Genomic DNA, 12,268 nt, shown 5'->3' with positions numbered 1-12,268 from the left:
ACAGCGTGAAAGACGAGTGATTCCTCAAACAACACGGTGCTGCACCAACACCTACTTGTTGTTGTTGGCCCTTTGTAGAGCACCCCCCCTCAAGGAACACAGACAGCAATCCTGCGGGGACGAGAAAGAAATGAAACAGATTACAATCTGGTCAAGCTATTGGGAATACATGTCCTGCTGTTACCGTGGGGGCCACGCCTAGGTACCACAATACGCGTCAGGCGAATGAAAGTAGACGGGTGGGAAAATGGGACACCTGGCCACGCTAAGCCTGTAGCACTTACTGGTGCCACCCAGCACCCTGCTATAGGTCCAAGGGAAGGATTTTAACAACTGCTTTGCCGTGTAATTGCTGGTTGTAAATTGATTGTACCGTATATGTAGTGGGATTATCCGTTGTTATTGTTGTTTGTGTGTGAATGTGATTGTAAGTGTGTAAATGTGTGTGTGTCAGAGTGAGTGAGAGAGAAAGAGAGTGTGTGTGTGGATGTCTTCGACTAAAATCACGAGCTTGTGAATAAATCAGGGCTAAATATATATATATATATATATATATATATATATATATATATATATATATATAACCACACATTTATAAAACTTGTTCCAATTAGTCCCCTGTCGAGGTGGACATGCCAGTTGTTTTGTTTAGATTCTGTCAGGTAGATCCCAGCTTGGGAGACCCCGGGGCCAAAGGCTCCATGCAGCGACCCAGGGCCCATCCCACCTGGGCTACACATCAACACTTCTCTTCGGAAGGCGGAACTGCGGGTTATCACAGCCATGGGTCAGACCCAGGCAAGCACTCTGGTACTTGATTGGTGTACAAGGTGTACACCTTGTTCAATGTGCGTTATAACAAGCAGTATGATGAGGTATTTAATATTCCTCAGAAAAGACCCTTTAACATCACAAAAAGAACGTGACTTGAGCTCAGAGTACAAGATGACAAAAAAAAATGGCATCTGATCTTAGACACCTGTTATTTTCTGATGATTGTTACTATTATTTTTGTAACAGTGACACAATAGCATTTATTACTATGTTGAAGAACATTGAAGACTAGTTTGAAACCAAAATAAACCTTATTATGGGTTAGCAGCTCACAAAGTCACACAAAGCTAACCTTCTGTCTTCAGCAGACAGAGAACCCAACCCCTTGGAAGGAGGAGCGTTATGACAACATAAAGACTCATATGTATAACATAATAGAACAGTTTTAGTCATCAGGCTTACAACCGTCTTTCGTCATGCCCCCACAAAAGCCAGTGTACGACTCAAAGATGGTGTGAAACAGGAAGGAAATGTCATTACACCCCCGAAACTCATTCCGATTATACATGGCCGCTAAGGAGAAAAAAAGCTTCAGATTCAAAACAGCTTCAAACAGCTGTGCGAGGGCCACCGCCTCACATTTCTGGGCGCTGTGATGGGTCTCGCCCCAGTGAGGCCTGGGTCAGAGTGCTGCTGGGAGGCCAGTGGGCCGAGCGCCAGCACAACGGGGGGGAGAAGCCGGGCCTCACTTTCTGTTTGCTTAAGAGCAAAACTTTTTCAACACAATTTATTCTTTGCCTTAAAGTGAGAGTAGCAACCCCCCACCCCACCCCACTTCTTAGGCAAGGGAGGTTTCACTTTGACTGAGTCGGAAACAAGAAAAGACGTGCGTTTCCTGTTTCGATATAGCTTTATTCTACCGAATTTGTACGAGTGGATGAGGCTTTCCGATAGGGACTTTTATTTTATGTCTGACATGTTTACAGACACTATTTAACACTTTACTACTGCCGGCCAAGTTTTTGCCGGTCAATCACAGGCTTACAGATCCCCACAGCCGGCCACATGATCGGTCCAAACAGATATGAAGATCTGTAATGCAGGGTTCACCCTGATGTGAGCTCCTGTGCCGTCTGCTGTCAGACATGAATCCACCGTCTGCTTTGTGAGACCAGCTTCCTGTTGAGGAACTTACCTCCGTGTTGGCGCCGGCCTCGCAGCGCGCACACAGCCAGTGGTCGAGCTCCATCTCCTCCTCCGAGACGCCGTAACAACCTGGGGAACACACGGGGAACAGGAAGGAGCTTGTGAGTCACGGTGCTCTGCTCAGACCGTTGGCTGTCCTCCCAGCACGAGTGGGAAATAATTCCTTATTCTTGTTCAACCAAACATGCAAATGAAACGTCAGTGGGATCCCGGCTGGCTGATCCATAATGGATTCCCACTTGTGCACATGATGGGTAACCGATGCTGTAACGCGTAATGCGGTAACCGTGTGTGATGAAGGCTGAATGTCTGACTGGGCGACTCGCTGGAGGGCAGAGCACAAAGGAAATCAATAACCCGGCTAAACAGCTAATGGCTGCGCTCGGCGCCACTCCAAACCAGGGTGGACACTAAACTGCAGGAGTCAAGTGGAGCGCTCCAACAGGCCTGCACCCGGGTCAGGGGGAGGACGGCCTAGCATGGGGACACCCAGACCTGGGGGATGTTCTGTATCAGACCAAAGCAAGCAAACTATAAGTGCCCTCATTGACATGCACAGGCTGGCTCCCTTCCTGTCACTACTCCACACTCGGCCCAGTTGGTTTTTTACAAATATGCAGTGCTTGTCATTTTGTTTCTGTATCTCCAACTTTGCTTGTATGCTCACTTGTAATGGCGCAATTACTCGAGACAAGGTCGGACACTCAATAGTTTTCCAATGGAGAAAGCGGCGTGGCAATTTCAGGGGGAGGAGGGGCCAACTGGCGTGACATCACATAGCAAGCCAACCAATAGATTTGCAGTGCGGTCCAAAAAGCCTGAATGTTTTATGCTGCGGCTGATTGTGTGTGGCTCTCTGGTCTGTGTGTGTGCGAGTGTCTCTCTCTTACTGGCGTGGACCCGGACACAGCACTGGGAGCAGGTGACCAGTCGGCTGGCCCCGTCCAGGGAGATGTGGGGGTTGGACAGCTGGCCCTGGGGCTGGCTCTCGCTGCTCTTGCTGGAGTTGGTGTTGAAGCACACCTCGGGGATGATGGGCTTGGACCACTGTCTACCTTTCCGCCGGGACACCGGGGCCAGAGCCAAATCCTCTCCGTTGGACTCCAACTGCGGACCAAGAGAAGGAGTTTGTGTAAACGTACTTGGACGGGAATTTGGCAAAATAACATTTGCATCATTTGTTTTAAGGATTACGTTTTAATTGTGAGATCTTATGAGATGCTTATTTAAATAAAAAAACTTTAAATGAAGTGGTATTGTTTAAGTCAACCATTTACTTTCACGGCTCCCAATAAAAAAGAAATACAAGTCCCATGATTTACTGAGCAGTTCACATAAAGCCATTCTATAATAGGGCTGTGCGGGTCGCCACCTGGTGGTGGGTGTGGAACAGCAGGCAGATGGAGCAGTAGGGGGCTTGGCGGCCCATGCGCCTGTTGTACTCCCGCTCCACCTCGAGGTTGTAGGGTCCGCTTTGCCAAAGCTGGCTCAGGGGCCGGGCCCACTCGTCCTTCTCCTCCCGCTCAAACTCATCCTCCACCGATAGGTCTTCAGGCAGAGAGGGTGGAGCAAAGAGATGGGGAGCATGGCAGGTGTGAAAAGAATCATTAATATTTAGTATATATTTTTTGTGACTTCATGTCGTGTGACAACACATTTCACATGGTAGAGCATGTGTGTAGCCTACCTTCATCAAGGGGGATCTCTCTGAGTAAGGGATGGTGTCTGGGCAGTGTATGGAGCGCTTCCTTTTTCTGTTGCTGATGCTGACGTTGTTTGGTTGCTACGGTCTTGCAGTAGGATTCATCTGACCCCTGGTGGCCATAGAGAAGTAGAGCAAGGATATAACATTGAGCAATGTTGCTTGAATTGCACAACCAGTCAACAAATGCGGAGAAGGATAAGTAAAAACAGACTCGTAGTATTCTGTTCTAGTCCCCCCACTTTACGGGACCTTGTGCACGAAAATTGTACAACTCAGGCCGCTTGTTCTCGCCTTAAAATGTATCCTTGAGATCCTTCACTACAAAACAATCTTTGAGTCCACAAGACTCTTCCCATGTGTTCTGGCTATAAGAGGCCCTCTCTCCATTATCCATCCACTGGAAGCCAAACGTATGCGTGTACTTCTCTTCGCACACATAACAGAACAGGGGGAGATGATCTGCAGGAAGACAAGGATGGACATGTGGTTGCTCTAGGGAGTTGCATCAGCACAATGTCAATGTCTACACTTATCACATAACATCATAACGGCATCATGTGGCTCAGGGGTGAGAGCAGGTTGGCTGGTAACCGGAAGGTTGCTAGTTCGATCCCCGGCTCCTAGCTGGGTGTCGAGGTGTCCCTGAGCAAGGCACCTCACCCTAACTGCTCCTGGCGAGCTGGCTGTCGCCTTGCCTGGTTAACATCGCCGTCGGGGTGTGAATGTGTGCATGAATGGGTGAAAGTCAGGCAATATTGTACAGCGCGGCATTGGTTAGTAAAGTGCCGTATAAATGTAGTTCATTTACCATTACAAAAACCCTGTGAAGAGGTTATGGTAAGCCTGAACGTGAGCATAGAAAGCGTGTGTGGTTGGAGAAAGGTTATGGTATTCATGCAGAACGTGATTTCCGTGAAACAATGTCTTTCAGAAGAGGAAATGGACTTGACAGCATTGCTCTGTAGCATAACCACATTGGTGCACACAACACAACAAAGTAACCCCTATCTGACTGGTTCAACCTCTGTACGTAATTAAGTATTAATGCATCTCTTTTGAAAGTGAAAGACAAGATATATTCGAGCTCATACATCTTTTTACAAATCCTTTTAAATCATTATCACCATGCATCCAAATTCCCTTTTCATGCAACCCATTTATATAAAAATGTAATGCAGCACACTTAACTCATTCGGGGCCACAAACTAGCAACTGTCAAGTTACCTTTTCCTAATTGGTTAAAAATACTTCTTTGGGATCATGGGAGCAGATAGTGTGGCTTTCTTCAACGAACATGGAAAGTAAGCACCAACAGTCAGGAATACGGACACCACAGACCTTGCGCTTGCTGAGTTTGGAGCCCTCGTCCTCCGGCCCCCTCATCGCCTCCCGGGACGTGGACTCCTCCGGCTGCACCTCTGGCGTCTGCTCCACTTCGAGGACCTGGACCCGGGGCTCCACCTCCGGCTCCACCTCTGGCTCCTCCTTGACCTCCTCCAGCCTGGACGCCCGACCCTCTGCGGGTGGGGTTTGGCCCGGCGTTTGCACCTTGCCCTGGAGGTGGCGTGGTTTGTGCTCTTTGGCATAGCTGTGCACTTGGATCTGCATGTGGGCGGGCTGCGGGGGACGCGGCTGCCGCTCCAGAGAGCAGCCGTGCACCTGCAGTGCGTCTTTGGTGCTTAACGTCTTATGGAAGAGCAGACTGGCCACGCCCATCTTGCGGTGAGGCGGCTGCGGCGCCTCGCTGCCCCAGGCGGAGTCCGGGTGGCCCTTATGGTGGCCGGCCTGGGAGGAGATGGCGGGCGCCCGGGTCTTGGTGTAGTGAGGGGGCCGCGCGGCGTCCGGGCGGAACGGGTCGATCAGCGTCAGCTTGGTGGGTGTGACCACCAGCCTCGGCGGGCCTGGGGAGGTAGAGGACTGAACTGAATACAAAATACTAACTCTGATCAAATACATTAAATTAAAGTTGGGATAAGTAGTGTCAGAAATCTGGTTTTAGATTATTAATCTAAAGCAGTAGCACTGGTCCCTGTAGAATGCACATACACACATTTCCTGCAGAAAGTTCCATCCACTCACACTAATTAGTTTTATCGTTTCCCTACTTCCTCCCCCGTCTCATTAACATTTAGGGCATGTAGCAGACGCTTATATCCAAAGCGACTTACAATAAGTACATTTGTTAGAAGGATAAATAATATATGGCTGTTGGCGCAGTAAGGATGCTCCTAGAATCAACTTCAAAGCAATCGCTAGGTTAACCCATTCCCCGTATGAATAAAAGATAGCTAGGATAAGAGGCTGCACAACTAAGTACTATAACTAAGTATGACGTACATAAAACGCCAAGACGTAGAACATACAATAAGTAGGAGGGATGGGAGGGGGTCGCTATGCAGAGTCTAGGTGAACTCTGAACAGGTGAGTCTCTCCCACCAGAAGTTCTGCTATAACATAGCAGGACCGCTGGACAGCATATTAGTAAATCAGTGACATTGGCCTTCACCTTTATGTCTTTTGCAGTCTGGTGATGCATAGCGTGGAGGCAGGAGGCTCAGCCTGGGCCGCTTCCCGTACTGGTCTTCCTCATCCTCCTCCTCCTCTTGGGGGATGACGTTGTCAGGCAGCTCCAGGCAGACGCGGTGTCTCTTGGTCTCGATCCTCTGTGTGGGGCTGGGGATTCAGCACAGGAGTCAGACACCAAAGGTGGATCAACAAAGGTCGATCAACAAAGTCACAACTGTTCTCTGTTTTGGGACCTCAGTGGTGGAATGAGCTCCCTGCCGATGTCAGGATTGCAGAGTCCCTCACCAGCTTCCGCAAAAGACTCAAAACTCACCTGTTCAGAGTTCACCTCGACTCTGCATAGCTACCCAGCCCCTTTCGGCCACCATTGTATGTAGTACGTCCTGGCACTTAATGTACGCACTTAATCTACATTGCACTCATTCATAGTACTTCATTGTGTAGCATCTGCAGTAGCTGCTATCATTGCTGTACACGGGGAATGGGTTAGCCTAGCAATTGTTAGTACTTGCACTTGGTTCTATGAACATCTTTACTGTACTGATAGCGATATATGGTTTCACTTCTTATGACAAATCTACTTATAGTAAGTTGCTTTGGATGAAAACGTCTGCTTAATGCCCTAAATGCAAATGTCAATGGCAGGAGTTGGCGCACACAGAGATGTAGAGAAGTACTGTTGCTGAGAATGCATTCCATTTAAATGCACTTTTCTGTGTCCATCTGTTGAGGTGAATTGTGCTTTGGAGCATGTAAATGCCCTTTTTAAATGTTGATAATGCACAGAATGTAAATACTGCAGTCCACCGCTGCCTAGAGAGAGTTCCACACGTCCACATAAACCACGTTTGGACGTGACGTCAAACTACCTCGGAAAAGGAAAACGAAAAAGACGCCACCTTTGTGCTCAGCAGAATGGAACAGTCACGTTGTGTTTGGGAGAAACTGACAAAAAGATAGGATTTTACCACTATCTTAACTAATGTTCCAGTAACTGTGATAAAATGGCATTGATTACTATGTTAACAAGTGAAAAAGAGGTTTGGGGTTTCCTGGCTCTTCAAGAGGAAAAAAAGTGATTAATCGTGATTGATCACAGCAAATTGTGATAAATTAATAACTTCACTGTAATCGATTTACAGCACATGTATATTTATTCAGTTAAGAATGAAGATGGTACTAGGAAATACAAAATAAATAAATATGAAACATATGAAGTTGTAAATATACTGTAAGCCAAGGTTAACAAAACCACAGCATGGCTATAATGCTGTGGTTTTGTTGACGATGGCTTACAGGTCGACTTAAATAATAATCTAATGGAAAAACATTGTTACTCTAGCAATGGTTCTCTATACTCCCCAGCGAACAGAACCGGCTGTTTGTTAAGTGTTTGTTTATCCTCTGATAGAGCCGCACCTCTTTCTCTCCCCTTCCTCGGGACAGCACTCCTGGGAGCTGATGACGTCATCAAACCCCTCCCCCAGGAACTCCCGGGCCTCAGGGGTGGGCCGTGAGTGGTCGATGGGCGCGTTGTCCCGCCCCACCAGCCACCGCTCGTAGCGCTCCGGCTGGAACTTCTTCACAAACACGTCCATGGAGATCTTCACCATGTCTTTGCGGCATGTGCACTGGAGAAAAACAAAAACAGAACACGCTATTTATTCGGATGCACCCCAGGGGGGAGGGGGGGGGGGGGGGCTGAAGACGAGCGGCAGTTGAAAGGCTGCAAGCTGTCCTCAGTGCTCGATAAAGAGACGCAGGCCCCCATCTACAAGGGGTAAAAGATATAAGGTATGAAAGGCCGAAGAAGGCATGGTCTACGAGCGGGACAAAATATATCAATCTTATTTGAAGACGGGCTACAATATATATCTAACTACGACTAGAAGTTACAAAAAGGGATGCACAGCACGCACACCGCCGATCCAAGCGACCGCGATTCAAGTGATTCACTGGGCATGTCATTATTCCTCAAAGCAACTATTCCTTCAACAGGGGCGGGCGGCCTTTGTTCTACAGCACTGGGTCTATTTTATTCTCCCACACACACACAAGCACACACACACACACACACACGTGAGCAATTACTGTAATTGACCCTGCGACGTGATCGAATGAGCTATCGACACTGGGCGGGGTCCTCTATTTGCATTGCAAGTTACCAGTTCTTTGCATCTTCTGATGTGTACTTGTTATTGATCGAATAATCTAATTACCATATTTTGATTATCAAATCGTGTGTAATTTACTCCAGTCGAGTTCATTCCCAAAATGTTCACTGTACAGAGAAATCTATCAATACAAACATTATGGGTCCGAGAGGCAAAATTGTTCAGCATGTAAAAAAGTTTCTGAATTTTTCCTCAATCTGTGCTAACAGATTTTCCTCAATTTGGGCGTTTATCTTTGACCAGGATCATAGCGCCCCCCTACAGTTGAAGTGGTCCCAATTTGTTTGGAGACCTGTTGTCGGACGCACATCCCCATATAAGATTGGAGTTCTCTCCATAGTTTTTTCTTATGTATAAATTAGAATAGGCCTACCAGTTTGGACTCTAACATTGTACAATATAGCCATAGAAAAACTAAGATTGTGTTGTTCGCCATACGCGCAGAGTACACAACTGTGTGATTCTTACAGATAGCATCTTTCAAATAATTAATAAAGTGAAAAAAGAGTTGTATGCTTTTTTTTTAGCTGCCTTAAAGTTAGAACTACGACTTATAAATATCACATTATTAATTTCTGCAGAACCACAAGCAGCTGTACACACTGAGGGTATCAATGGCTTCGGTTTATCTGTACCTGTTCGAGCCCGAGTCTGATACAGAACCTCAAGCTCAGGCCAAGCAACGGGACCGACCTGGGACAGTCACAACCCAGAGCGGGGCAGGACCTTGTGCAGTGTAGTAGTCATGTTGTAGCCATGTTATATTTCAGATGCAACGTTCCAACTATTAAATAGTACTATACTACTACAAAACGTATTTAAATACATATTTTTCTGTAATTTGCACAGCATTTTTGCACTAGAATCAACCGTGGTTGGTACCACTACCAGTTGAACACTTTACTACACCTCTTTACTAATTACCACTGTTTTAGTTTCCTTTATTATTACTGCCTTTATTTTTTGTTATTATTTATTATTGTGAATTATGCTGATACATTTTACACTGATTTACATATTTTTACTTATCTTTATTTACTTTATCTTGTATTGTGTCTTGTGACTGAGTCACAAGAAACAAGTAAGCCTAAGACTTGACTTGTGTACTTGTACAATAAGATTTAATAAAAGCAAAATTCTGATTCTGTACTGTAACATCTGTACATGACGGTATCAACCGGGTGTTTATTTTAGATGCACTCGTGGAAGCTGAGCCCCCATGCCCAGCGAAGTGGAAAACGTCTGGTGCCAAGAAATACAAAAAGGTAGCCAACAGTTAGTATAATCACTTATTACATCATTCCTTCCTTTGTCGCATATTAGTAGCCAAGAATTAGACTGATTTACTTGTGTTGGGAAATACAACAGCCCCCACTTCCTGTTGAGTTCCTGCATCACTTGCTGTACATTATCCTCTCCGTAAAATAAGTTGTTTAATATTATCTATTCCACACTATTTAAAACACATGTTGCTTCCTGGATCAATAATATGCCCAATTCAGTGATGTTGTCTCAGGGTTATTTGCTTTATGAAAAAACAGTATTTATTTATTTCTATATTAGGTTGTAAATTAATTGAGGCAGCCTTCAATAAAAAAATGACTTCAGGCGCACATAACTGACACTGCTATGCACACAAATGTTGTTCCGAGCACCATTACTGCACTCACTTGTAGCATTTCTTTCCTCTATGATTTCCTTTGTTCTCACAAAATGCTTTCCTGTTCGCTTTGATATTTATCCTGCCTATCCTATCGTTTTAGGAATAAGTGGGCGGAGCCAGCCAAGGGCATTGCATCCCAAACGTGATTAGCTACTCTAACTGTAAGTTCACACCAGAAGCGAATTGCGCTGCAAAGATGCTTTGGTCGCTCATAAAGTATCGCATATATTTTGTTCGCTTTTGTCGCTCACAACGTACAATTCAATTTTGCAGATGCAATTAAAAGGAGCCGTATGCTTTTAGTACAGACAGCCATATCAAAGAGTGAACTCCCATACACTTTGGCCATATTGCAGAGACGGTTTTGCTTTTTGGAAAAAGTGCTTTGACAGCAATTCCCCTCCAATATATATATATATATATATATATATAAACCTTAAAATGTAATTACAACCGAGAACAAAAAAACATTGCGTGCTGTAGTAGGCTAGTTAAAATATGTTTTACTGATCTGCAAATCATGATCTGCACTCATCGTTGCCCACTCAAACAAATTGACATTGGCTGGCTGGCTCCGCAAGGCAAATAATGGAACATATCTGTAATATCCTACAGATAGATGGGTTACTGTGATTGGTCAGATGACACCTCATTTGCATATGTGAAGGGTGAGGCGCGAGATGTATCGTTTGTGTGTCACAAGGAAATGGACGCTCGAATAAAGTACCCGTCATGTTAAATCGGTCCCGTCATTTAACAGCTACAACATAAGAATATTACAATATCTATCTATCTATCAACGGGTGTCTAGTTTTAATGTGATGTATTTTGTGTATGTCCAGTCAGACTTGTCTCCCTTGTTCTGTGTGGTCTTGTAGGCTACTGTCCTGTGTGAGCCGAATCACCTAAATGAATTCCCGACGATTTGTGTCGTTTGGTATTAATAAAGACTTGACTAGGCTATCTATCTAGACTATTTAATTAAAAATGATTCACCTCAGGCTCTGTGAATAGTGGGGAATATCCCTCGTCTAGTCGATTAGTTTGAGTATGTGACGATTTCAAAAACGTGTTTTGTTTAAAGCATGACTACACGCGATTGGTTGGTTAGATTGGTGGTATGGAGAGCAAATGAAAATGATTCCCGCTTAAACACGAACGTTCAAGATATTACGTTCAAATATTTTCTATAAATACTCCCGCTTATCATTACTTGGTATCAAAATCACTATGGATGTTGCACTCATTAACTATTGAACACAAAACAGAAAACACAGCTGTCATTATCACTGTCACTGACAGCGATATATTGTTTCACTTCTTATGACAAATGTACTTATTGTAAGTCGCTTTGGATAAAAGCGTCTGGTAAACGGTCATTTGTCAGCTGTCTATCCATCCTATTAAACTGCATTGAAGTGACACGTTTGTTCCGTGTATTATTCATTTGCATTATTGTTGCATCATTATGTGTGCATTATTCCTTTGCACAACGTATTATTCCTTTGCACAACGTATGTATTTTCAATATTTGAAAACGATATCGTCCCATTCAGAGCAAGGAAGATTAGTATGCTAGGATCTCGGTTAGCAGGCATGTATCGCGCCTTTTTTACAATAATCTCAAACGTTTTATTAACTCACACACCAGACCAACCGTGACACCTCCGCCCAGGCCAGAGCCTTTTTGTTGCGATCTCTGAAATGAAAAGGGCTCGGATCGTACAACACCGGGTGCCCAGTTAAAGCCGCGATTAATTTTTCAGTCGACATTTTGTACAGTCAGTAGGAAGCAAAAAAGGATGTAGGAACCAAAGTGCCGGTGTTCGGTGTTCCCTGGGATCCACGCAAGCAAAGAGCGTCTACATTCCGATTGGCTGTCAGAGTTTTGCCGCTGAAACGCGTCATAGTAATTTGCATAAAGTTCAGCCGTCTTCAACTTTTTTTGGTCGCTCTGGTCTCTCACCTTTTGCCGCTGGTAGCGTTTGACGCTTGTGTTGCTTTGGTCGCTCTTGCCTATAGAAAGTGAATGAGTGATTCACTTTGGTGGTTTGGCAGCTCAATTCGCTTTTGGTGTGAACGCAAAGTAACTTCACATTTAGGCGTTGATTCTCGGGAAATAGACGTGGAAACTCTGGGGAGCCATTACATTTTTTGATTTAGTTTTTAATATTATATATAAATACAGCAAGCGTACAAATATATTAAAACTTCATTAGA

General features: G+C 45.0%; 1 protein-coding gene across 1 annotated transcript in view; it reads right to left on the bottom strand.

The window, feature by feature from the left end:
• LOC307086014 (lysine-specific demethylase 4A-like) overlaps positions 1-12,268 on the bottom strand; it is a 31,454-nt gene that overhangs the window by 11,011 nt on the left and 8,175 nt on the right. Inside the window, exons 9-16 of the mRNA XM_079751016.1 lie at positions 7,631-7,842; positions 6,192-6,358; positions 5,024-5,586; positions 3,668-3,794; positions 3,353-3,528; positions 2,871-3,087; positions 1,970-2,049; positions 56-111 (exon numbers count right to left, since the gene is read on the bottom strand). Coding sequence (XP_079607142.1) covers positions 56-111; positions 1,970-2,049; positions 2,871-3,087; positions 3,353-3,528; positions 3,668-3,794; positions 5,024-5,586; positions 6,192-6,358; positions 7,631-7,842 — 1,598 coding nt within the window. The remainder of the gene's footprint in view (positions 1-55; positions 112-1,969; positions 2,050-2,870; positions 3,088-3,352; positions 3,529-3,667; positions 3,795-5,023; positions 5,587-6,191; positions 6,359-7,630; positions 7,843-12,268) is intronic.

Source organism: Pollachius pollachius, assembly GCF_949987615.1.
Source record: "Pollachius pollachius genome assembly, chromosome: 14".
In the NCBI taxonomy this organism is placed as follows: Eukaryota; Metazoa; Chordata; class Actinopteri; order Gadiformes; family Gadidae; genus Pollachius; species Pollachius pollachius.
This window is presented reverse-complemented; position numbering and strand designations above follow the sequence as displayed.